This window comes from Loxodonta africana, chromosome 21, assembly GCF_030014295.1.
Source record: "Loxodonta africana isolate mLoxAfr1 chromosome 21, mLoxAfr1.hap2, whole genome shotgun sequence".
In the NCBI taxonomy this organism is placed as follows: Eukaryota; Metazoa; Chordata; class Mammalia; order Proboscidea; family Elephantidae; genus Loxodonta; species Loxodonta africana.
The window spans coordinates 33,949,680-33,975,708 of NC_087362.1; the positions used below are offsets into that span (position 1 = coordinate 33,949,680).

The window sequence follows — 26,029 nt, forward strand, 5'->3', positions numbered from 1 at the left end:
GCGTGCCCGGCGGCAGCTGCGGCGGCGGTGACGGGGGCGGTGGCCGCGCGGGCCTGGAGGGACTGGGCCGGAGACTGCGCCGCCTCTGCAGGTACCGCGCCCCTCGCACCCTCGATCCAACCCTCTCCTCGGTCTCCAGCCTCCGCTGGGTCCTTGGCGCGAGCCTCCTTCAGAGCCCCCAACCACGCCCCCCAGGGTCGTCCCCTTGGCTTCCTCGGAACCCCCCCTCCGGAACTCCCGCTCCACTCTTACCTCAAATACCCGCCCTCAGCACCCCCTCCTTCGAGACTAGTCACCCTGGCCCGTCCCCCCAAATCCCGGAACGCCCCGTTCCCTAGACTCCATCTCCATGCGCCCCCCCTCCGCGTTGCACACCAGCGGACCCCCCCACTTCTAATCCCCCCCTTTAGGATCCGGCAGTTCTGGCGGGTCCACCTTCCCCCAGCACGAACCCCTCTCTCCCCCTAGACTCTAACGGGCTCCTCCCTGGAGAGGCTTTCGAGTCACCAGCTTTGTCAGCTTTATTTTCTATTCTAGACGGTTTGGTTGGAGTAGGATTTTATTGTCTTTTTTTCTGTACTGGAAATGATTCCGAAGAATAGAACTGTTAAAAGGCAGCAGCAATTCCTAATAGTCGGATCGTTTGTCTAGATGCTTCCCTCGTGATCGGCCCTGCCAGGTTCCCTTTGAAGTGCTAGAGGGAAGGTCCCTGTTCTAAAGGATCTTGTAGCCCAGACACGGCCTGGCATCCAGACAGCTGCAGCACCTCGAGTGTGTGCAGGTTACTGGGAGGCAGCCTGGCGTGAAGGCTTCCAGCCAGGGCTCGGGACTTGGGTAGACCTTGGTCTGAATTCCGGCAGCTTCTTCGCTGTGGGCTCCTGGGTATGTCATTTTACTTCTCTGTGCCTCAATTTCCCTATCTGTCCACTGGGGATGATTGTAACCCTACCTTATGAGATTGATGAGAGAATAAAGTCAGGGTAGAGGGTAAAGCACTAAGAGTGTTTTGCACAGTCAGCACTTAGTTTCGGCTCTGGCTACGGATAGTTTATGGGTAACATAGAACACTGAATAACACTGGCTAATAAAAACCAAAATCAAACCTATTGCTGTTGAGTCGATTCTGACTCATAGCAACCCTATAGGAGAGTAGAACTGCCCCATAGAGTTTCCAAGGAGCTTCTGGTGGATTCGAACTGCAGACCCGGTGAGCAGCTCTTAACCACTATGCCACCAGAGCTTCCATAGTGGCTAATAAAAAAAAATAGCTAATATTTATTGGCCACTTATGGTTCAGGCACTGTTCTAAGTGTTTTATATGTATTACCTCATTTATTTCTCATGATATTAGCTAGGAACTATTATCCACATTTTACAGATAGTGTAAGGGAAGCAAAGAGGTGAAGTAACTTCACCTTCACTTAAGACACAAAGCTTTTAAATGGAGAGCCTGGATTCCACCTCAGTGTCCTTTCCCAGTGTCTGTGGTCTCAATTGTTGTTGTTTTCAGCTGCCATTGAGTTGGCCCCTGAGTCATAGCATCCCCATGCAAAACTCAGTGAAACTTCCCAGTCCTGCACCATCCATATGATCAGTTTTGGATTGGACTGTTGTGATCCACAGGGTTTTCATGGGCCGATTTTTGGAAGTAGATTGCCAGGCCTTTCTTCGTAGTCTGTCTTACTCTGGAAGCTCTGCTGAAGCCCATTCAGCATCATAGCAACATGAAAGCCTGCACTGACAGATGGGTGGTGGCTGCGCATGAGGTGCATTGGCCGGGAGTCAAACCCAGGTCTCCCGAATGGAATGGGAGAATTCAACCATTAAACCACTAATGCCCTCATTGTCTTAGTTACCATACTCATAACCAAGGACATAGAGTTCAGCAAACTGGTTCTGCTATTATTATTTCTTTTCAGATAGTTGTTTATTGTGATAAAATTGGCATAACAAAATTTCACCATTTTATCCAGTTTAAAATGTACGATTCAGTGGTTTTTATTATATTCATGATATTGTGCAGCCGTCACCACTGTCTAATTCCGGGACATGTTCATCACCCCCAAGAGAAATCCAGTATCATTAGCAGTCACTTCCAGTTCCCCCATCTCCCCATCCCTTAACCCCGCCAAAACCAAACCCATTGCCATCGAGTTGATTCAGACTCATAGTGACCTTATAGGACAGGTTAGAACTGCCCCGTAGGGTTTCTAAGACTGTAATCTTTGCGGAAGTAGACTGCCACATCATTCTCCTGAGGAGTGACTAGTGGGTTCGAACCACTGACTTTTCAGTTAGCAACCAAGCACTTAATCACTATGCCACTGGGGCTCCTTCCCCCATCCCTTGGCAACCATTGATCTACTTTCTGTCTCCATGGATTTGCTTATTCTGGACATTTTGTATAAATGAAGTCATGTGATTCATAGCCTTCTGTGTCTGGCTTCTTTCACTCAGCATAATGTTTTTAAGGGTCACCCATGTTTTAGCATGTACCAGTACTTCATTCATTTTTATGGCTCAGCAATGTTCCATTGTATGGATGTACCACATTTTGTTTATGCATTCAGCAATAGGTGGACATAGGGGTTGTTTTTACTTTTTTGCTGTTGTGAAAAGTGCTGCTATAAACATTCATATACGAGTTTTTGTGTGAACATAAGTTTTCAGCTCTTGTGTATACATTCAGGAGTGGGGTACCATTATTATTTTAATTCTTGCTACACAGAGACATGAAAGTCAGGAGTATTGGATCTTGGTTGAGAATCTGGTTTTCCAACTTCCATGTTGCTGGTCTTTCCTCTCAGCTCTTCCACTTTTCAATTTACTGCTGTACCAAAAATTGGCAAAGGAATGTAAGGAAATTCCAAAAAGTCATGATACACCAATAATAACTTTTTCAAAGTGCTGACACAAAGTTTGAGAAGCTTCTTCAGTTTTTCCTCTGTGAGAGTGAAATGTGAGCTTTGAACACAAAGCAGTATTTGATTGTATTTATTAGGTAGATACTGTATACAGAGCACCATGGAAAGTGCGGTGGAGGAGTATTAAAGATGTATGAGATCTCACCCTCACGCTTTCACAAAGTTCCAGGAAGATTAAAAACAAATCTGAAAAGCAAAAACTGTAAGCTTTTAGAAAATATTTCCGTGACATGGGACGAAAGTGGAATTTCTGAAACAAAACAACAAGCAAAACATGAAGGGATAAGATTGATAAATTTGACTACATTAAGACATTCAGTTCATCAAAAGAGCTATAAAGAGACAGAAAACATGGAGAACTAGCATCTAGAATAGGTAAAGATTTCTTCTAATTCTGAAAGAAGACCACACTAGAAAAATGGACAAGAGATAGCACAGGCATTTCATAGATAACACAAATGGCACTGAAATAAAAGAATTTCAACCTCATGAGTAATCAGTGAAATGTGAATTAAAACCATAACGAGATACGATTTTGCAATTCCATATTGGCAGAGGAGAACAGGTGGACAATGCTTGCCATTGGTGAGGATGCTGTGGGAGTGTAGATTGGTTCAACTACCTTGGCAGTATCCAGTTTAATGCATGGATGGCCTGTGACCCAGCAGCTCAACTCCTAGGCCTTGTACCTTGGAGAAACCCTTGTTCGTGTGCCTGGGAGGCACGTTCAAGAATGTTCACAGTAGCACTGTTCATAATTATAAATAAAAACAAGAGCAACCCAAATGCCCATTGGCAATGGATATGTGAGTTGTGAACTGTTGATACTGTGAAAAACTGTACACAGTGGAAGTGTGTGAACTAAGTTACAGGCATCATCACAGATCAATACCAAAACAATGTTGAGTGAAAGACACAAGTCACTGTGTGATTCTTTTACATGAAGTTCAAACCAGGCAGAATTGAACAATACTATAATACTGTCGTTTCAGAATACATGCTTGGGGGTGGGGAGTGGGGTTACCACTATTAAAAAAAAAAAAAAAGACAGCAAGGAAATGGTTACCTTCAGTGTGGACGAAGAGGGTGTGAACAGGAAGAAGCGTATATGGGGCTTCTAAAAACTTTCATTTGTTAAGTAGGGTGGTGGCTGCATGGGTGTTTTATTACTCCTAAACTATACGCGTAATAGTTTTAATACACTATTGAATGTGTGTCCTAGTTATCTAGTGTTGCTATAACAGAAATAACAGAAGTGGTCAGCTTTAACAAGAAATTAAATTTTCTCGCAGTATAAATCTGAATTCAAGGTGCCGGGTATAAAGGAAAGCTTTCTCTGCGGTTCTGGGGGAAGGTCCTTGTTCCTTGGCTCCTTAGTGATCTTATTGTGGCTTGGCGTCTTGTCTTCCCCCATCTCAGATTGCTAGCTTAATCTGCTCTTTTATGTCTCCAAAGAGATTGATTTAAGACAGGCCATATACTAAAACTACCTCATTAACATAACAAAGGAAACCCGTTCCCAAATGGGATTATAACCACAGGTATAATGGTTACGATTTACGACATACATTTTTGGAGGATACAATTTGGTTGATAGCAAGGTGTTTTTCAATTAAAAAAAAAATTACAGAAGAATTAGTTTTAGATGCATTTCCTATCCCTAAGAGGCCTGTGCTGTAGTTGGGGAACCAAGATGTAAACAGACTTAAGCCTTTAAATAAAATCCAAATTAGTGTGTGGTAAGTGCCGTATTGCAAAGAGCAAGTGCCGTATAAGGAGCCCTGGTGGCGCAACAGTTAAGCACTTGGCTGCTAATTGCAAGGTTGACAGTTCACACCCACCTAGCAGCTCTGCAGGAGAAAGATCTGTTGATTTGCTTCCTTAAAGATTACAGCCTAGGAAACCCTATGGGGCAGTTCTTCTGTGTCACATGGCAGCCTTAGGAGTCTAAATCGACTCATGGCACCCAACAACAAGAAGTGCCAAATGGGTGAGTGAGGCAGAGAGGAATACAGACCCGAGATCAGGGCGCCGGCCTGGAAAGGGAAGGGGCTCACAGGTGTTAGGTCTTCATTCACCGGGGCCTGCCATTATAGGTACTTATTTTTTTTTTATCAGTAAGTGCTGGAAGTGAATCCAGGAGAGGACATGGGGCTATTACGGAGCTATGGTGGCACAGTGGTTAAGAGCTACGGCTGCTAACCAAAGAAGTTGGCAGTTGGAACCCACCAGCCACTCCTTGGAAACCCTGTGGGGCAATTCTCCTCTATCCTACAGGGTTGCTCGCCTTTAGGGCAGTGTTATCTCTTAAATTTCCTGTTGCTGTTATAAGGAGGCCTGGTGGTAAAGTGGTTAAGCACTCGGCTGCTATCCAGAAGGTTGGCAGTTTGAACCCACCAGCTGCTCCGAGGGAGAATGATGTGGCAGTCTCCTTCCGTAAAGATTTACAGCCTTGGAAACCATGTGGGGCAGTTTACGCTGTCCTTCAGGGTTTCTATGAGTGGAATCAACTCGATGGCAGTGAGTTCAGTTTTTTTTGGATTGCTGTTACAACAAGTTAACTCAAATACAGGTAGTCCCTGACTTAAGTGACGGGGTTCTGTTCTGACAGCTACTTCCTCTTAAGTTGATCCTGACATAAGTCGAATACTTCACTTTTTTTTAGTTTTCATTATTATTAGTTTTTATTATCAGGTTTTTTTAATCTTTATAAATCTGATCTTGATTTGTTTTTGGAGGTTGGAATCATTACATTTGAGAATAACAATTACATGCTGCAACAATGTATGTAGTGCATATTACTAAGAATAAGATATATGAAAAAAACCCAAAAACGAGTGATCGTAAGTGCAGTTTGTCGTAACTCAAATATGTCTTAAGTCAGGGACTACCTGTACAGCGGCTTGAAACAACACACATTTATTATCTTACAGCTCTGAAAGTCAGAAGTCTAAAATCAGTGTCACTGAACTGAATCAAGGCGTCTGCAGAGCTGGTTCCTTCTGGAGGCTCTGAGGGACAATCTGTTCCTTGCCTTTGTGAGCTTCTAGGGGCCACCTGCTTTCCATGCCTGGTGGCTCCTTCCTCTGTCTTTGAATCCAGCAGCACCCCAACTTCACATCTCTCTCTCTGACCTCTGCATCTGTTCTCACATCCACTTCTCTACCCTTACTCTCCTGCCTCCCTCTTACGAGGACCCTTGTGATTACATTGGAAACCCCGGTGGTATAGTGGTTAAGAGCTTTGGCTGTTAACCAAAAGATTGGTAGTTCAAATCTGCCAGGCGCTTCTTGGAAACCATATGGGGCAGTTCTGCTCTGTCCTATAGGGTTGCTATGAGTTGGAATGGACTGCATTGCAATGGGGACAGGGTGATTACATTTAGGGCCCACCAGGTTAGCCTCCCCATCTCAAGGTCTTTAACTTAATCACATGTGCACAGACTCTTTTGCCATGTAAAGTAGCATATTCATAGGTTCTGGGGATTAGGGTCAGGACATCTTTGAAGGGCCATTATTCAGTCCACCACACTATCATTTGCTAGTGCATTGTCTTTTTCCTATCCTACTTGCTTTATTTTCTTTAGAGACACTTTGGACCACCTGTTTTATGTTCTTTTACCCACCCCAGACCATCCATTTGGATAGCTTGGTGATGCCTAAGCTTCAGCCAAGGCTTCTCTCCCAGAACCACTGACTCATGAAGGTTCTTCTTTTGGTCTTACTGCGTTTTGTCCTGCTGGGCTGAGTCAGCTAAACTGTAGGTCAGGATAATGTTACAGGCCAGAGCAGTGGTTCTTTGAAGAGGTGACTTTGCTCTCTGCAGTGTTGGTCATGTGTCTCCCATGACACTGTTGTACTATTACCTTTTTGTGATGAGTATAGCCCTCGTGAATATTGCCCTGCAGAAGTAAAAGATGCTGAAAGAATCGCTCGTCTTCGTATTTTGATGACAGTTCTGATTTACTCTTTTCCTCTTATTTGATTCTCTCTTGTTTCCTGCACTGATGTTTTAGTTTTCTAAAACATTTTTAATTGTTTTAACATTGCTTTCTAAAGAATGGGCTTTTCTTAGTTACAGACTAATGCTTTTAACTAACTAATCCATCCCTGGTGGTGCAGTGGTTAAGAGTTCGGCTGATAACCAGAAGGTCAGCAGTTTGAACCCACAGCTGCTCCCTGGAAACCCTGTGGGGCAGTTCTACTCTGTCCTATATGGTTGCTATGAGTCGGAATTGAATTGGCAGCAATGGGTTTGGTTTTGTTTTTTTTTTAATCCACAGAAAAATTAGCCAGCCAGACCCCAAAACAAGTTAAATGCTGCTTGATAGCTGCACATATCTGGCAGGTTTCTAGACTTAAGTGTGTTATTATACCTTTAAAACTGTGTTTCAGTGAAAGGCCACAAGCCTTCCTGCAATTTAATGGTTTTGGGGGAAGGACTGATTACTTCTTTCAGTAGAAAGGCTGTATTTCCCGTCATGTGCTTAAGGGCAGGGAACAGGATAGAGATAAAAATGTAATGAATTTATAATTTCCCATTCTTTTCCATTTATGGTGCATCAGGGTATAAACTTAGGTGCGATGATGTGGGGTGTGCATAAACAGCAGCCAGGGGTCCCAGTACCCTGTGCTCTCAGCTGCTGTTCTCTATGCCTAACTAGGAAGACTTGGGCTCAGCCCCATCACTTCTTGCCTGCACTGTTACAACAGCCCCTTCCACTGCTGCCAATTGCTTTCTGGAAACAAACTTGATGGACCCTCTCCTTTGATGCCAAGGATTCATCCCAAATGCTTCAGCTTGGTGTAAAGGCCTGCCACACTCTGGCCTTACCTCCCAGCCCCGTTGACATGGCTCTGCACACATCCTGGCCTGTAATCACATTAGAATTTACACTGTTTCCTGAGCGGGCTGGGTCTTTGACAGTGCTGTCCTTGGGATACCCCAGGATGCCCCTCCTTCTCTGCCTGACAAAGTCTCACCGGTACTTCGAGACACATGACCCTCTCTTCAAAAGCACCCTTGCTCCATTGCTCTGCAGTGGCCCTGCTTATCTGTCTGTGAATTCTGGGTACACAGGCATGGTACACAGTCCTGGCTTATTCATGATGGTGTCCTTGGTATCTGACAGTGACTTGTATTCTTCATTGGCATTTTGTTGTTTTCAGGTGCTGCCGAGTCAATTATCGACTCGTAGCAACCCCATGGGATGAAGTAGAACTGCACTATAGAGGTTTCCAGGCTATAATCTCCATGGGAGCAGATCACCAGGTCTTTCTCCCACAGAGCTGCTAGGTGGGTTTGAACCACCAGCCTTTCAGTTAGCAGCTGGGCACTTAACCGTTGTACCACCGGGGCTCCTTCGTTACTGTTTAGTAGTTTGGTTTTCCACATAGGCTCCCATGTAGACATTCCTATAGACCAGTGACCATGCACACCTAGGCTTCTTGGCTATTTTGTTTACTATGCATCTTAGGCTAGGTTCTCTAGAGAAGCAAAACCAGTAAAGCATATAAATATACGCAGAAATTTATATCAAGGAAATGGCTCACGTGGTTGTAGAGGCTGGAACGTGGGTCAGGCTGGAGGCTTCTCCTGATTCACGTAGCCACAGGGCCTGGTGAACCCGAGATCAGTAAGTCAGACAGCAGGGCTCAGGCTCAAGGACTGATGAATCCCAAGATTGGGAGGCTGCTAGCTCAAGTCCCAAGAACTGGAGGTCAGATGAGCAGGATCCAGCTGTAGGATCCAGTGTGAGCAAAAGCCCATGAGCCTTGCCAGAAAGTACACTTATGTTGGATGCAGGCCACATCCCCAAGAAAACTCCCTTTCAACTGATTGGCTGTCACAGCAGATTCACTCATGGAGGTGACCACATTATATCAAATCTCATCATGGAGGTGATCACATAATTATCTGACTGCCAAACAGTGTCATAATTGCCAAACCACTTAGAATCATGGCCCAGCCAAGTTGACGTACAACCTTAACGATCACTATGCATAAACAGTGAGCAAACGACTGCTTTAACTCTTTAGTTACTGTTGGTTTCAGGGTACACCAGCCACTTTTTGTGCTTCTGGACCTCATAGGTAGTACGTTATTGCAGTTCCAATGCATTTAGCACCAAGGTGGGTCCCTTTTGAAGTGCATTAAGATTACACCTGAGTTGGAGCCTCATTGTTAACGTAGACTGAGCATTCTATTGGGTGATAGTTCCTGGTTGTGTGAAATTTGTAAACTTTTTCCTTTTTTCCCCTTTATTTCTGTGAGATGAAGCTTGCAACCATGATTACAGCTTTCCTGTGTGATACTTAGGGAGCTCTGATGGGTTCGTTTTGTTTTTTCTGTGTCATATTTGCAGAGTCAGAAGTTCCCCATGTAACCTAATGGAAAAAACAAAACCAAACCAAGCCTGTTGCTGTCGAGTCAATTCTGACTCATAGTGACCCTATAGGACAGAGTAGAACTGCCCCATAGGATTTCCAAGGAGCAGCTGGTAGATTTGAACTGCCAACCTTTTAGTTAACAGCTGTAGCTCTTAACCACTATGCCACCAGCGTTTCCAACCTAATGGAAAGGCACCTGCAATAAATTGTTTCGTTCTTATTGGTATATTGTCATACTACGGATCTGTGACACCACAGTGCCACTCACCTTATTGGTAGCTTGTATTACCAGATCATATTTTTCAAAATTCATACTACCAACCAAAAATTTAAACACTCAATTAGTAAGCATACATTCTAATACTGAAAGCACATGCCATCAAAAAACTAAAGATAAAAATTTGGTAACAAAAGAGTTTTAAAGTGTTAAAAAGCAAAGATGCCACTTTCAGGACTCAGGTGCACCTGACCCAAGCCGTGGTATATTCATTTTTTTTTTTTATATGCATGCAAAAGCTGGACAGTGAATAAGAAAAACCAGAGAAAAATTGATATACTTGAATTATGATGTTGGTGAAGAATATTGGTTATACCATAGACTGCCAGAAGAATGAACAAGTCTGTTTTGGAAGAAGTACAACCAGAATGCTCCTTAAAAGTGAGGATAGTGAGACTTCATCTTGCTCACTTTGGACATGTTATCAGGAGGGACTGGTCCTTGGAGGAGGACATTATGCTTGGTAAAGTAGAGGGTCAGTGAAAAAGAGGAATACCCTCAACAACATGAATTGACACAGTGGCCATAACAATAGACTGAAACATATCCATGATCGTGAGGATGTCACAGGACTGGGCAGTGTTTTGTTCTCTTGTGCATGGGGTCATTATGAATCGGAACCCACTTGATGGCACCTAACAATGATAACAACATGCATAAATAAATCAGTCTTTGATTTATTGGTCTTCTGTGAGTTTGGTTAGTGCAACTTGGATCCCTCCACCTTGAGTTGCCTCTGAGGAAAGGTAAATCACATTTCCTTACATCAAGCTGAGGACCAGGCCTTTCATCCCATCAGTCCTCCTCTGATTAGCCATGATATACATTTAGGGTACTTGTCTATGGTAGAACTGTAATGTTGACATTTCATAGCACATTCCTGCTGACAAGATGGTGACTGGGCAGCTGAGGGGTGGAGTTGAGGAGCCAGGCCAAGATGAGATTGAAGCCACCTGACACAACTGCTCTTCAGTCAGCTCTGCACTCAAAACACTCTCTGCTGGGCTGAGCAGAAGGGCCCTAGAGGGTTGTATCCCCTCAGCTTTTCCTTCTGTCAAGGATCAGAGGACTGTGTATATGTTCCTGCCATGTGAAGACTGAGAGCAAGATAGGACATACTGTGGCCTGTGAGCTGCAGTGAAGGACTGGCTAGTGCAGCTTAATCCAGTATTCATGGAGCTCCTTCTCTGTGCCAGGAGCTGTGGGAGGTGCTGGAGGAACAGAGGGGAGTAAGATTGGCCTCTGCCCTAGAGGAGCTCCACCAGTAGGCGGTGTTACAAACACAAGACAATTCTAATGAATGCATGTGGCCGAAGGAGAGGGTGCAGATTTAGTACAGGGTCTTCTCGTTTCCTCATTCCCGCAGCACCTGCCCCACTCACAGTCTTGAAGATGCTGCACCCCAAATACATATGGCACCTTCCTCCCTGTACCTTCCCCCCCGCCCCTGCCCCAGCTGATTAGTCACATTGTGGTACCTGAACTGAGGTGGGCCAGCTAGAGTCTACCAGGATCTGGAGTAGAGATGCCAAGACAGGCTGAAGTGGTGTTGGAAGGTCAAGTGTACTTCACACGTGGAGCTGAGGGTGGTTTGCAGAGAGGGAGAGAGAGAGAAAAAGAGAGAGTGGCCAAGATGAAACCCCAGGCAGATGCCAGGGAGAGGAAGGTCAAGATCATGGCTAGGTGGCTGTTGTCTCATCCCACCCACCCTGCCTGTCTCCTGGGCTTGGGCTTCCTAATGGTCACTGGTATCTTTGCAGTTTGCCCCCTTTCTCTAAGCTAACTTAGATAGATTTTGTCCCATGTGATGAAATCTTCCTTAATAAAAGAAGGGGCAGGAAAAGGGGTGCACCTTCTAGCTAAATCTTGAGGGAGGCAGGGACTTGGGTGAAACACACGCTGGTCTGCATGTTTTGAATTCTGCGATGAGGCTCTTTTGTGTTTGGTGAATACTTTGCTGCCTAGACAGGGATTCCCTGCAGAAGGAGTTTTGTGTTTTTTTTTAATTTTTTAAATGTAATTTATTTTGTTGTTGAGAATATACACAGCAAAACATGCCAATTCAATAGTTTCTACATGTACAATTAAGTTACCTTGATTAGTTTCAGGGGTTCATCCAGCCTCCATGGCTCCAGAAAGTCTGGATTCCATGAGAATTTGAAATTCTGCATTTTCCCCCTTTTGTGTGTTTTCCCTCTTTAGCTGGAGGCTTTGCCCTCCTTGGCCCCACACAGGCTTTCCCACCTCAGTCTGTAATTAGACATTTTTTCATAGTGTAGATGGGTTTCAAAGTCCTTTTGGGGTGCTTTTTTAGGGCTCAAGCTAAGGGGAAGAATTAGGGGATATGAAGAAATCCTTGAGAGGAAGCAGTATGATCGGTCCCCTTACGCCCTCACACCCAGCAAGCACTCCAGTTGCCCAACATGCAATGAAAAACCCAGATCCTGTGTCATACCAGCCACACTCCAGGTGCTCAGTAGCCACATGTGGTTAGTGGCTGCCATATTGGGTGGTGCAGGTCTAGAACATGCCATTGCTGTAGAAAGTTCTATTGGACAGCCCTGCTCTGGAGTTTGCAAAATGCTTGTACACAACTATATTTCATTTTGTTGCTTGAGACTCTATTATTGACCCTGTTTACAGGTGAGAAAATGGAGGAGTTCATCCAGCCTTCATGGTTCCAGAAAATCTGGATTCCATGAGAATTTGAAATTCTGTTCTGCGTTTTCCACTTTTGATCAGGATTCTTCTATAGAATCTCTGATCCAAATGTTCAGTAATCGTAGCCAGGAACGTTTTCTTAATTTGTAAAAGCTTGTATCTTAGTTGTGTATCATTTTCCCAGCTGAGCTACAGGGAGAAGATGAGGACTTTGTTTCTTATTGGTCTTTGTTCACAGATTGGCCCTAAGAGAAAGACAGAGCAGCAGACTCTTGCAGGACCGGAGCTGGCAGAGACAAGGTGAGAGAAAACCAAGGGTAGACAGTGACTCAGAGCAGGAAAAACTTGGAAACCCTGTTTATAGTCAGTTACTTGTTGCTAGGGTTTTTAAAATTTTTTTAAAAATATTTTGTTGTTGAGAATATATGCAGCAAAATGTAGACCAATTCAACCGTTTCTATACATACAGTTCAGTGACACTCATTACATTCTTAGGCTTGTGCAACCATTCTCACCTGCCTTTTCTGAGTTCTTCCTCCCCCATTAACATAAACTCACTGCCTCCTAAGGTTCCTGTCAAATCTGTCAACTTGGTCTTGTCACTTTGATCCCATATAGATAGTTCTTGAAAGAGCTTAATGGTCAAGGCAGACCTTTTTTAACTAGTTAAGCTGAACTGTTGTTTGGTTTTAAGAAGACTTGAAGGGATATTTTTGGTTTTGAGTTTAAAGATTATCTCAGGGTAGTAGTTTCAGGAGTTTATCCATTCTCAGTGGCTCCAGGAAGTTCTGGAGTCCATGAAAATTTGAAACTCTGCTCTGCATTTTCCCCCTTTGATCAGGATTCATCTGCAGAATCTTTGATCAAAATGTTCAGTAATGATAGCCAGGCAGTGTCTAGTTCTTCTGGTGTCTTGGCCAAGGAGGCTGTTGTTCATGAAGGCAATTAGCTGTACATTCCATATCCTCCTCCTGTTCCTGACTCTCCTTCCTCTGTTGCTCCAGATGAAGGGAGATCAATTCTTGTGCCTTGGGTGAACACTTGCTAGGGTCTTTTTACTACACAAGTCTTTAAATTCTTAGGGAAAAAAATGTTTCAGGGGGAAGATGTTCTCCTTACACAACTTCCCATCTGTGTGGTCGCTCTATGACGTATGTTTTATTGTGTGCGGTTGAGTCGATTCTGACTCAGAGACCGCATGTACCAGAGTTGAACTGTCCCATAGGGTTTTCTTGACTATAGCTTTTATGGGAGCGGATTGCCAGGCATTTTCTTCCACAGAGACACTAGGTGAGTTCCACCTGCTGACCCTTCAGGTAGCAGTCGAGCACTCAACCATTTGTGCCACCCAGGGACTCCGGAGACATATTAGTGCATATAAGTTATGATTTTTTGGATCTTAGTAGGAATTTGATGACTCTGGGTAGTTTTGTTGGTTAATTTTCTTGGAAGAAAAGCACTTTATAAGCCATAAAAAACGAACAAAAAAACCCATTGCCATCAAGTCGATTCCAACTCACAGCAACCCTATAGGACAGAGTAGAACTGCCCCATAGGGTTTCCAAGGAGCAGCTGGTGGATTTGAACTGCCGAGCTTTTGGTTACCAGCTGAGCTCTTAACCACTGTGCCACCAGGGCTTCGTTTTAAGCGATAGCTCTCAAGTAATACGATGATAAATTGACTGGATCCACAGACTGAGGAGCCCTAATGGCGCTCTGCAGGAGAAGAATGTGGCAGTCTGCTCCCGTAAAGATTACAGCCTTGGAAATCCTATGGGGAGGTTCTATGTGAGGTGGAATTGACTCGATGGCATTGGGTTTGGTGTTTTTTGGTTTGGATCCACAGGCTACGTGCATTTGAAAAGTAACTGTTACTGGAATTCAAAATTTTCAAGGTCACATGTCTCTTGATGCCTTCCTTAACTGAAACTGTATGGTCATTTAACTTACTAACCAAAGAAGGTCTCTCCCTTCCCTGCAGGTTTCCATCACCATGGCTGCCGTGGACAGCTTCTACCTGTTGTATAGGGAGATTGCCAGGTCTTGCAATTGCTATATGGAAGCCCTAGCTTTGGTTGGAGCCTGGTATACGGCCAGAAAGAGCATCACTGTTGTCTGCGACTTCTACAGCCTGGTCCGGCTGCATTTTATCCCTCGCTTGGTGAGCAGAGTGGATCTGATCAAGCAGTACGGAAGATGGGCGGTTGTTAGTGGTAAGAAAGGAGATTGCAATTCTTGCCTAATTTAAAGTCGAAATCATCTTTTCTGTTCAAGTTGTGTTTTAAGTCAGATGCATCACTCAAAGAGCTTCTGAATTTAATGTGATGCTTTTACGGATCATGGTGATTGAAAAAGAAAAGTTAGTACCCCTGTTATGGTTATGTTCCCGTTGTCGTACTGCCCTCTTCTTAGGAAGGACTTTCCTCATGACTCCTCTCCTCGCTCTGCCTTCTCCTATTCGCAGTCCTACTCCAGCCCCACCTTCTAACCCCTCACCTTTCTTTTTTGCTCCCTGTTTTGAAATTGTCCTTGGACACCATCACCATTTTCAGAAGTGCTTCACCTATTTTAAATATTTTAATTTATGATTGTTCCCCAGAAAAAGTACCTCCTGGCACACATTCACTCCAGATACAAGTTTGAAAACGACTCCATACTGTGTGTCCTATCACCTTGGTAAATGTAAAACAGCTCTTTATCTATCATCCGTCAGGGTGTCTAGGAGAACCTCTAACTAGCATATATCAGTCCCTGGATGGTGCAAACAGTTAACGTGCTCAGCTGCTAACCAAAGGTTGGAGGCTCCAGTCCACTTAAAGGTGCCTCGGGAGAAAGGCCTGGCAATCTACTTCTGAAAAATCAGCCACTGAAAACCCTGTGGAGCACAGTTCTAATCTGACACACAGGGTTGCCATGAGTTGGAATTGACGTGTTGACAACTGATTTTTATCATTTGTCTATTGGTTCAACATTGTTGTCCTTGACTCATAAATATTAAAACTCATTTTAAGTGTGCATTTTTCTCTGCTTAAACATGGTAATGGCTATTTCAGATCCATTTTTTGAATAATTTATTTTTGTTGTCGCCGAGGATATACATAGCAGAACAGACACCAATTCAACAATTTCTGCACGTACAATTTGATGACATTGATTACATTCTTCAAGTTGTGCAACCGCTGTCACTCATTCTCTTTTTCTGAGTTATTCTTCCCCCATTAACGTAAACTCACTGTCCCATGAGTTTCTCATCTAGCCTTTCGAGTAGCTGTTGTCAGTTTGGTTCCATATACATAGATATTGAAAGAGCACAGTGCTCGAGGCAGACATTCTTCCCTGGTAGAGCTAAACTATTACTTAGTTTTGAGAAGACTTCTGGGGACATTTTTGGCTTGTGGTTTAAGGTTTAAAGATTATCTCAGGGGAATAGTTTCAGGTGTTCATCCAGCTTCCATTGCTCTGGAAAGTCTGGATTCCATGCGAATTTGAAATTCAGATCCATTTTAAAAGTTCCCCCCATGAAACGAGTGTGTTCACTTTCTCCCTTGCGTTGTAGGTGCAACCAGTGGGATTGGAAAAGCCTATGCTGAAGAGCTGGCAAGCCGTGGTCTCAATATTGTCCTGATCAGTCGGAACAAAGAGAAGTTACAAATTGTTGCTAAAGACATAGCTGACACTTACAAAGTGGAAACTGACATTATAGTTGCAGACTTCAGCAATGGCCGTGAGATCTACGTCCCAATTCGAGAAGCCCTGAAAGACAAAGACATTGGCATCTTAGTAAATAATGTAGGTGTGTTCTACCCCTACCCCCAGTACTTTACTCAGGTCTCCGAGGACAAACTCTGGGACATCATTAACGTAAACATCGCCGCAGCTAGTTTGATGGTCCATATAGTGTTACCAGGGATGGTGGAGAGAAAGAAAGGCGCTATCGTCACTGTCTCTTCCGGCTCCTGCTGCAAGCCGACTCCCCAGCTGGCCGCATTTTCTGCTTCTAAGGTAATGTATTAACTACTAGAAAGTGAAATCGTAATGCAACAGACGATTTATTACAGTTGTTTGGTCAGATTTGTTGAGTACTTTGTCAGCAACCATGTTTACTTATACTGTGTTTTTTCCTGAAGTTATAGTAACCAAAGTTTTCTTTTTTTTCTGGGTATTCTTTCAATTTCCTGAAAACTAAGCCTTTTCCCCTGTCTGTTTTAACAGGCATATTTAGACCACTTCAGCAGAGCGTTACAATATGAATATGCTTCTAAAGGCATCTTTGTACAGAGTCTGATCCCGTTCTACGTAGCTACCAACATGACTGCTCACAGCAGCTTTCTGCGCAAATGCCGGTGGTTGGTGCCTTCACCCAAAGTATACGCACATCATGCTGTTTCTACCCTTGGAATTTCAAAAAGGACACCAGGGTACTGGTCCCATTCCATTCAGGTAACACTACGCTCTCTGCCCTTGTAATGAGATTAATTCATCCCAAACCTTTATAAATGATACATAGGACTCTGTGGAAGCCCAGTGCTGAAAGATGAGAATTATAGAATGTGATTCTTGATGATTGTGGTTAAGGCACTGAATTTTCTTTTGTGGAATTATTATATTAAGACTATTCAAACGTTTAATCTCTATGACACCTAGAAGATGAAATATGCTGCTTTAATGTAAGTAAGTAGGTGGTAAAACCAAAAAAAACCCAAACCCATTGGCGTCCAGTTAGTTCTGAATCATAGCGACCCTGTAGGGCAGAGCAGAACTGCCCCATGGTTTCCACGGAGTGCCTGGTGGATTTGAACTGCTGACCTTTTGGTTAGCAGATGTAGCTCTTAACCACTATGCCACCAGGGTTTCTTAATGAGGTCGTAGCAGTAGAAAAATACTATGTATTTATATGGGAATTTCAGAGGAAAAAAGATTCTACTAACGTTTGAAGGGGTATCTCTAAGTCAGTAGTGTAATCTGAACACCATGAGACATAAACTAGGTCTTTATTTTATGTAACCAGTATGTCAGATAGCATCTCAGGGTGTTCTGCAATCCCCTTGTTCCAGAAGCATAGAATTTTTTTTTTTTTTTTTAAAGTGCGTTATTCTGGCCTGGTAAAGATTGCAGCCTTTTAGTGTTTTAAAGAGAAACATTTTTGATCTTTGAAATTTTGATTCTTAGATAGAGAATGTGATGATTTATTGTAATAGACTTGTATTTCTTTATCTGGCATAGTATGTAGATGTGCCCTGTTTAAAAAAATTTTTTCTAATATGTAGCATTTTCTTAATTACCAAATGCATATTTTTGGGACTATTTACATAAACAGTATTAGGTTTACAACCACCGAATAAATGGATAAGTGAGTCAACGGTTAATTTTTGCTTTTATCAAAGGATTTGGCAAAAAGTTTAAGAAGAAACAGTTTATTTAAGTGGCAATTTCCAGGTCCTTAGTTACTTGAGGAAAGCAAAGAAACCTAAACAAGTCGTCTTAGATGCTGCTGGCTGTTGGAGTTCCCTTAGAAATGAAGATGTAATGAGGATAGGGTTTAGATTCGGTAGGTGTTTTGACTGTTTATTGTTGTTGTTAGGTGCTGTTGAGTCAGTTCTGACTCATAGTGACGCCACGTACAACAGAACGAAACACTGTATGGTCCTGGACCATCCTTGCGATCGTTGCTATGTTTGAGCCCATTGCTGCAGCCACTGTGTCAATCCATCTCATGGAGGGTCTTCCTCTTTTTTGCTGGCCCTCTACTTTACCAAGCATGATGTCCTTCTCCAGGGACTGGTCCCTCCTGATAACATGTGCAAAGTACATCAGATACACTCACCATTCTCATGTCTAAGGAGCATTCTGATTGTACTTCTTCAAAGACAGGTTTGTTCATTCTTCTGGCAGTCCGTGGTATATTCAGTATTCTTCGCCAGCGCCATAATTCAAATGCAGTTTTTCTTCTTCGGTCTTACTCATTGTCCAGTTTTCGCATGCATGTGAGGTGATTGAAAATACCATGGCTTGGCTTAGGTCAGGCACACCTTAGTCCTCAAAGTGACATCTTTGCTTTTTAACACTGTTTATACACGCCAGTATTTTAATCACAATTGAACTTTGTTCACGTTGATGAGCTTTTCTTGAAAACATATTTTTTGTGCCAAGAAAAACTGTTGGCATTTTTTCCTATTTTCATTTACTCAAACTACTTTCAATGTTGTCAATATTTTTTTTTCAATTTTACAACAAAGATTTGATCTCATCAGTTGCTTTTCATCCATAGTAGATTTCTCTGATTGCTTTTGCCACTGTAATTTTTCTTTTGTAGTCATCATTTCTTCTGACTGCGGTCTTGCCAGGTTGAATTTTGCAGATCTAAATTTTGTCAAGATTTTAATCCTCTTTCAATCTCTTGTATATAAGAAATTTACTGTTTATGGAGTTTGACATGTCAAACATACTGCATGAAGTTTTATTTTGTGTTGTTTATTCAATTAGTCTTCCACATTATGAATGAAGTAAGAATGGTAGTTTATTTTTGGCCAGATATGGTGGTAGATTGATGAGAAGGGTTGAATGAAGAGGAAGTGGAAGGGTTGAATGAAGAGGAAGTGGAAGGGCTGAAGAGGAAGAAGAAGCACAAAATAGTCTCAGGTTTATGGCTTCGGAAACTCAGTGGTGTTACTCAGATAGGTAGCATAAGAGGGAGAATCAGGTTTTGGGAGAAATAGTGAGGGTTTTACACATAGCTAATTTGAAAGGGCCTGGGAAATGTTTACAAGGAGAAGAGGAGTTGGCAGGTGGATAGGTGGGAGCTCAGGTGAGAGGTTTGCATGGGAGATAAGGGTGTGCAAGTCACCAGCATCTAACTGGATGGTTAACTCTAGAGGTGGGTGCCATCACCCAAGGAGAGGTTGTAACAATAAGAAAAGAGTTTGAGGGCAGAGCCTCAAGGAGCTACAGAGTTTCAGGGGCCAGTGGTGGAAGAAGACCCAGCAAAGGAGACTGAGAAGGGCAGCCAGAGGGATTTGTAGGAAAACAGGTGAGAGTAGTTGGAGGGAAGCCAACGGGAGAGGTGGCTGTGAGGAGGGAGTAGTCATCAGTGCCAGGTGATGCCACTGTCCTGTAACAGAAGGACCAGAACATGCCTGCTGGGCGTGGTATCTTGGAAATCTTCAGTGACTTGCTGAAAACACTTTTGGAGGCATTTTCAGGAGAAGGCAGATTGTAGTGTGTTGACAAGTATTTAGAGGATGAGGACATGGAGACCATGTGTAAGGTAAACTCAGTCAAGAAATAAGACTGTAGAGGGTGATGGGGAATGGGTTTTCTCCTTGTTAGCTGATTTATATAAGTTAGAAGAGCCTTGACTCTAATTTGATGCTGGAGGGAAGGAGCATGTGGAGAAGAAAACCCTTAGGTGTCTGGCACGGTATACCTGATGCTGTTCCCCTGGAAAAACACAGTGGCCAGGGGTGGAAATTAAAGAACAGAGCGAGTTCTAGATGCCGGCCCCTTCCCTGCTAAAACCAAAAAACCAAACCTGTTGCCGTTGAGTCAGTTCTCACTCACAGTAGCCCTATAGGACAGGGTAGAACTAGGTAGAGCTAGGCTGCAATCTTTTTTTTAAATTTATTTATTGTGCTTTTGGTGAAAGTTTACAAATGAAGTCAGTCTCTCATGGAAAAAGCTGTACACACCCCGCCGTGCACTCCCAGCTGCTCTCCCCTTGATGAGACAGCACATTCCTCCTCTCCACCCTGTGTTCCCCGTGTCCATTCAGCCAGCTCCTGTCCCCATCTTGCTTCTCATCTTGCCACCAGACAGGAGTCGCCTACATAGTCTCGTGTGTCTACTTGAGCCACAAAGTTCACTGCTTACCATCGTTGTCTATTTCATAGCCCAGGCTAATCCCTGTCTGTAGCGTTGGTTTCAGGAATGGTTCCAATCTTGGGCTATCAAAGGGTCCAGGGACCATGACCATCAGGGACCCTCTGGTCTCAGTCAGACCATTAAGCCTGGTCTTTTTACAAGAATTTAAGATATGTTCTCCTGCTCCATCAGGGATTCTCTGTTGTGTTCCCTGTCAGGGCAGTGATCGGTGGTAGCCGGCGCCATCTAGTTCTTCCGGTCTCAGGCTGATGGAGCCTCTGGTTTATGTGGCCTTTTCTGTCTCTTGGGCTCATATTCCTAGGATACAATCTTTAGGGAAGCAAACTGCCACATATTTCTCCCATGGAGTGACTGGTGGGTTCGAACTGCCAACCTTTCAGTTAGCAGCCAAGTGCTTAAGCGTTACACCATCAGGGCTCCTTTCCACACTAAATAAGTACTGAAAAAACATGTCAAGAAATACCACTTTGAAGGGGATCTGACTCTCTAGTGGTTCAGTTTAGCCTTGCCTGCAGGTTCCTCTCTAGGGAGCAGACACTCACTGCTCAGATCGCCTTGGATTTGGAACAGTTTGTTTAGGGCACAGGCTCCAAGGAGCACTATCCGGGTATTTCCCCTATAAAATCCTGGCTCTTCAAAGGGGTCCAGAGAAACCTTAAGGAGCCCTGGTGGCACAGTGGTTAAGCATTTGGCTGCTAATCGATAGGTAGGCGGTTTGAATCTACCACCTGCTTTGTGGGAGAAAGATGCGGTAGTCTACCTCTGTAAAGATTTAGACTTGGAAACCCTTCTGGGCAGTTCTACTCTCCTGTAGGTTTGCTATGACTTGGAATCAATTTGTCAGCAATGGGTTTTAAAGAAGCCTTAGTTATTTTGATAAGAAGTTACCCATGGTTCCCAACCAAATACTGGGCCTCTAGTGTCTTGTGTCTTGGTGTCTAAGTTTTCTTGTTTAACTTACCTCCGTCTTGCTCCTAAAACCCCAGTTTCCTCATGCATTACTGACCATGTATGCATCTCTCTGTATCAACTGCCTTTTATTCTGGAATGATTTTATAATGAACATACTATTCATATCACATTAAGCAATGCTGTGTTTGTATTCTGTGTCTACGTCTGTCCAGCCTCACTGGAGAAAGGGGCTGAGTGGTGATCATTTTTCTTCTCTGTTCCCCATAGAGTCCAGGAGTATGATCTTATGCATAACTAGGTGCTAAGTATAGTAGCCCTGAAGCACTTTTTCCTTTGTTGTGTTTAATGTGATCAGTGGGTATATGTTGGATTAAATCCTAGGCTGATTTTAGCACTTCAGTGTTGATGGTTTTGGGGTCTAACCTTCTGACCTCTTTCTCTTTCATTTTTAGTTTCTTTTTGCACAGTACATGCCTGAGTGGCTCTGGGTGTGGGGAGCAAACATTCTCAACCGCTCATTACGTAAGGAGGCCTTATCCTGCAAAGCATGAACCTGGATCATCATTTAGGAAGTTTCGCCAACTTACCGGAACCTATGGTATTCTGACATTTGGAAGAACATGATTAATTCATCTTATGTATTTTTTGTTATTACTGGTTATTTAGCATACTGTTGAGTCATTTGCAAAGCAAACACGATGTTTTTAGAGAATGCTGTGGGGAAATCCTCGAGGAACACCTGAATGTTACAGAGCAAATAACAATCGTCGTGTAGGAACTAATTGGAGAAACCTAAATTTCAATGCATTTTTTCCCCTAAGCTTTTCAGGAGTCGTGTGAATCATGCTGCTCTCTCAACCAACGCAACCTGAAATTGAAAAATACTTAAAATATGACTTGTCAGCTCTTGTAATTTCAGATTTTTTTTTTAAGGGAAAATATCTATTTCACTAGCCGAATGGCAGTTTTGGTTTTCAGATGTTCATCAGGAAAGACTTTGTAAATGTGTGACTTTATAACTAAGATTGCTGGTATTATTAGCAGTGAATGTATGTGTGTGTTACGTTGCGTAGCTTTAGTTGTTTGTGTATGAAACTGCTGCTCTTCCACTGAGATTTCATCAGAGGTGTGTATGTGTGTCTATGAGCAATTTTATTTATGAGTAAATTACTTTAAAAAAGATTTCCTGTCAAGGTGGCTTAATGTGGAACCTTACGGGGTATTAAAAATCTAGATTATTCCTTTTCATACTAAACAAACCTACCCAGTCCTGTGCTGTTCATTTGCCACGTATAATATTACCTTGACGGCACTGGGTTGTTGGGTAATACTACTTTGCACATTCTGTTTTTCTTTTTAATCAACCGTGACATTAATTTATTCCTTGATTTGGACATGTACTGGGTGACTCTGAGTCACCTCTTGATTTATACAGATAATTATTGTGGATAAGTAGTGATTGCTCAGCCTGCGTTCCATCTCGTAACTGAAATGTAGGCCTTGGTAGAGCTTGCTATCTCTGGTTTCCATACACTTTTCTATGTCCTTTTCTTCCATTCCAGTAGCGTTATCGGTACAAACATCAAGTATTTGTGGAATAGTAGTTAAATACATATAAATTATGTCTGTGATAATGATGTATCTGTTGAGATAATATGTTAGAAGCTCATTTCTTGATTTGTATAATGAATTAATGCTTTATAGTGAATCTTTTGTTGGTGTGAAGATAATTAGGCACAAACCCCTACAACGTGGGTTAACATTGAAACCTACTGTGAAATGTTTCTTTTGTTCAGGGCTTATAAAGCCAAACATTTTTAAGGACCGCATATGTAGTGCTTTGAAAACTGTAAATCACAGTATGAATATGGTAGTATGTGCATATTTAAAATTCAGAGCTGATATTGTGACACTGATACAGAAGCTAGTAAATTAGTTAAAAGTGAGATTTATGGAATTGTTTTCTTGTGAGATGATATAAGTAGGCCTTAGTTTGCTTTTATGTTATACGCACAGTTTTGTCAGTGACATTGGCTACAGTATTTCCACCCATGACTTGGACTCAGAAGAGCAGTGGTTAAGTCCAGAAGTTCATCCACTGATAGACCATGTCTTGATAACAGAAGAGGATAAAATGTGGAAAATTACAAACTGGAGATTCTATGTAACACTGAATGTTTTGATGGAGTTTCCTTGGAAGCCTTTATTTTGTCACATTTGGCGTTTTCCCTCACCTACAATTAATTTATGGTCATTAAGGCTAGAAAAAATTTAACCTCATGCCACATTGACCTGAACTCTAATCGATGTGTGTGAGACGAAGCTGCAACTTTATGTAAAAATATCGTCCGAGAATTATAAGTAAACTTATGTGGTGCCGTGATGTCTTATATTTATAAATGAGGTCGTGAATCATTGTCATGTGATGAGACTAAGTAAACCATGTCCGTGATGTTTTTGAACTCTCTATTTAGCAGGATATAGGTAGATGTGCCGATTGGTACAAATGTGGTGGAAGCTTGTCCTTCGCTTTAGTGAAAGATCAGAACTGAGACTCTTCCTTAGGTTTTCTATCCTTCATGAAGTACTTTTTTCCTTTTTTGCCTCCAGAGCTCATTTGAGAGTCTTAGTTGCAGCATGGTTTGTGGATGGGGTTTCCTACTGAGAATGTGGGAAATAAGAACCTTTGAAACTTAATCTGTAAACTGAGAATTTAAAAATAAAAGCAGTTGCTGTTGCTTCTTTTGGAAGAGGCTTTGGTCCAAATGTTTGTAAATTAGTTGTTTGAAATAGGAGATACATTTTGCCCTCCCTCAAAGAAACAATTATAAAAAGTTACCAAAAATGAAGCCTTGACTACCTGTGGTGAGTAATTCATCGATAGCTAATAATTCAGCAAGAAAATTGTACATAACAGTGTGTTCAGTATGTCTTTTGAAACTACTAAGTGGTTTTCTTGACCTCATTTTCCTGATACGTTGAGTAAGATGAAGACTGATTTTGACCGTTGAATTTGGGATTGAGCCATTTCATTCAAGTGGAGGGGCTGAAGCTAGAGTGGAGTGGGTTCCAGGAAGAGTAGGAGGAAAAAAAGGGAGACAGCAGGTAGAGACAAGTCTTTTCAGGGGCCTTTTTTCCAACACCAATTACTTAAAATCTCATTACATTTGGGAACCAGTCTTTAGTCTTGACAATCTGAGTCCTCCAAAACCAATTCCAGTCTATCAGCGTCTCAGTATTGTCTTGGCTGTTATGCTTTAAAAAAACATTTAGTTTTGAATAAAGATTTACCTTCTCATGGTGGCACAGTGGTTAAGAGCTCAGGCTGCTAACCAGGAGGTCAGCAGTTCACATCCACCAGATGCTCCTTGGAAACCCTATGGGGCAGTTCTACTCCGTCCTATAGGGTTGCTATGAGTTGGAATCGACTCCACAGCAATGGGTTTGGTTCCCCCCGCCACCCATGGAATACTGAATGCTTTATATCCATGAAGCAGCGAGTTTAGCAAGTTATTTTAGACCCTGGAGTAGTGGAAAACTGGTAGACCAGGATCCTGTAGCTCCCTGTGTCTTGCTTGGTAGATACCCAAGCAGCTTATCTCTGCCATACCCAAACCCAAAAACCAAACCCACTGCTGTTGAGTCAATCCTGACTCAGAGCGCCCCTATAGGACAGAGTAGAACTGCTCATAGAGTTTCCAAGGAGTGCCTGGCAGACTCGAACTGCCAACCTCTTGGTCAGCAGTCATAGCACTTAACCACTACGCCACCAGGGTTTCCCTGTCATACCCAGCCACCTTCAATTTATAGGCATTTTCAGGAGCTGGCAGCAGCATCCTCTTCTCTGTGTTGGGGCTTTGCTATCACATGACAGCTGTTGGCAACTCACTGTCAACCTGTGAATTCAATGGCATAGCGATTAAAAAAAAAAAAACCCTTGCCTTTGAGTTGAATTCTGACTCATGGCAATGCTATAGTATAGAGTAAAACTGCTCCATAGGGTTTCCAAGGCTGTAATATTTATGGAAGCAGACTGCCACATCTTTCTCCCGTGGAGCTGCTGGTGGATTCGATCCACCGACCTTTCGGTTAGCAGTAGAGAGCTTAACCACAGCACCACCAGGGCTCCCTGGCATAGTGATTGAGGGCTGTTAAAAGAAGCCTGGCCAAAATTAATGTACCCCAAATTAGAATGACACAGTTAAGATCAAATACATTACATGGTGACAGCAGAAAGCGCTTAACTTTGAGGATTTACAAATGCACAAGCGTCAAGAATCTCTGAAAGTTCATAAAATCGAACGTGACCTCAGAAGGGGGAGAAAGTCTTAAGCATCAGATACGGGTTGGTCTAAGTACTAACCCCCACCGCTTTTGAACATGTACTTGATGTATATGCTTCACTTAACCCTTATGAGTTAGGTATCAGTATCTCTATTTTTGGGTGAGGAAGCTGAGGTATGAAGAGGTGAAACAACTTGCCCAAGGTCACAAAGTGCCTGAGGTGGGATGACTTCTAGGCTGTCGACCAATGTATTCTGCTGTTCTATATTTAAAAGGTCACATAGGTGGGATTTGGGATGGAGAGGTTTAGCCTATTAGGGTGGGAGTCGGACTGTCCGGAATTCGAATCCTCACAGCCACTTCACCTGTCTGCACCTCAGCTGCTGCTCGGTAACACAGGTAGCGATGCCTGTGATTTCGCTTAATTATGGGAGAGTGGAAAGGTGTTTAGCCCTGCACCTGGGAGTACTCCTGGTATTGGGCGATGAGGAAGAACTAGGGGTGGACAGACTTCCAGACTGGGTACTTGGGAAGGTGGTTTAAGCGGGGTTGGGGATTCTGAGATGCCCAGGCTGGGGAGAAAGGACCGTGAACCTGGCTTTGGATACAAACACCCTAGAGGGGCCCACAGGAAAAGTTTCCACTAAAGACGGTTCAACACGTTTCTGGCCAATGCCAGCAGACCTCCGAGCGACGGGGGTCCG

At 43.1% G+C, this 26,029-nt stretch overlaps 1 protein-coding gene across 2 annotated transcripts; it reads left to right on the forward strand.

Annotated features, from left to right (window-relative positions):
- The first annotated feature begins 5 nt into the window (after positions 1-5).
- On the forward strand, positions 6-23,807 carry HSDL1 (hydroxysteroid dehydrogenase like 1). Of its 2 annotated transcripts, XM_003418155.4 has the most exons (6): positions 6-91; positions 12,490-12,551; positions 14,233-14,464; positions 15,808-16,253; positions 16,464-16,691; positions 21,494-23,807. In XM_003418155.4, exons 3-6 carry the CDS (start codon positions 14,245-14,247, stop codon positions 21,590-21,592), a joined length of 993 nt encoding a protein of 330 aa, XP_003418203.1. In that variant the 5' UTR covers positions 6-91; positions 12,490-12,551; positions 14,233-14,244; the 3' UTR covers positions 21,593-23,807. The 2 variants fall into 2 exon arrangements, with proteins under 2 accessions (XP_003418203.1, XP_010596129.1); XM_010597827.3 differs by lacking the exon at positions 12,490-12,551 and having other exon boundaries at positions 9-91.
- Positions 23,808-26,029: the final 2,222 nt, after the last annotated feature.

Coding starts and splice junctions, on each gene's coding strand:
- HSDL1 (XM_003418155.4), top strand. CDS start 14,245: ATGGCTGCCGTGGACAGCTTCTACCTGTTGTATAGGGAGATTGCCAGG. Junction 14,465..15,807: donor AAGATGGGCGGTTGTTAGTG/GTAAGAAAGGAG, acceptor CTTGCGTTGTAG/GTGCAACCAGTGGGATTGGA. Junction 16,692..21,493: donor ACTGGTCCCATTCCATTCAG/GTAACACTACGC, acceptor TTTCATTTTTAG/TTTCTTTTTGCACAGTACAT.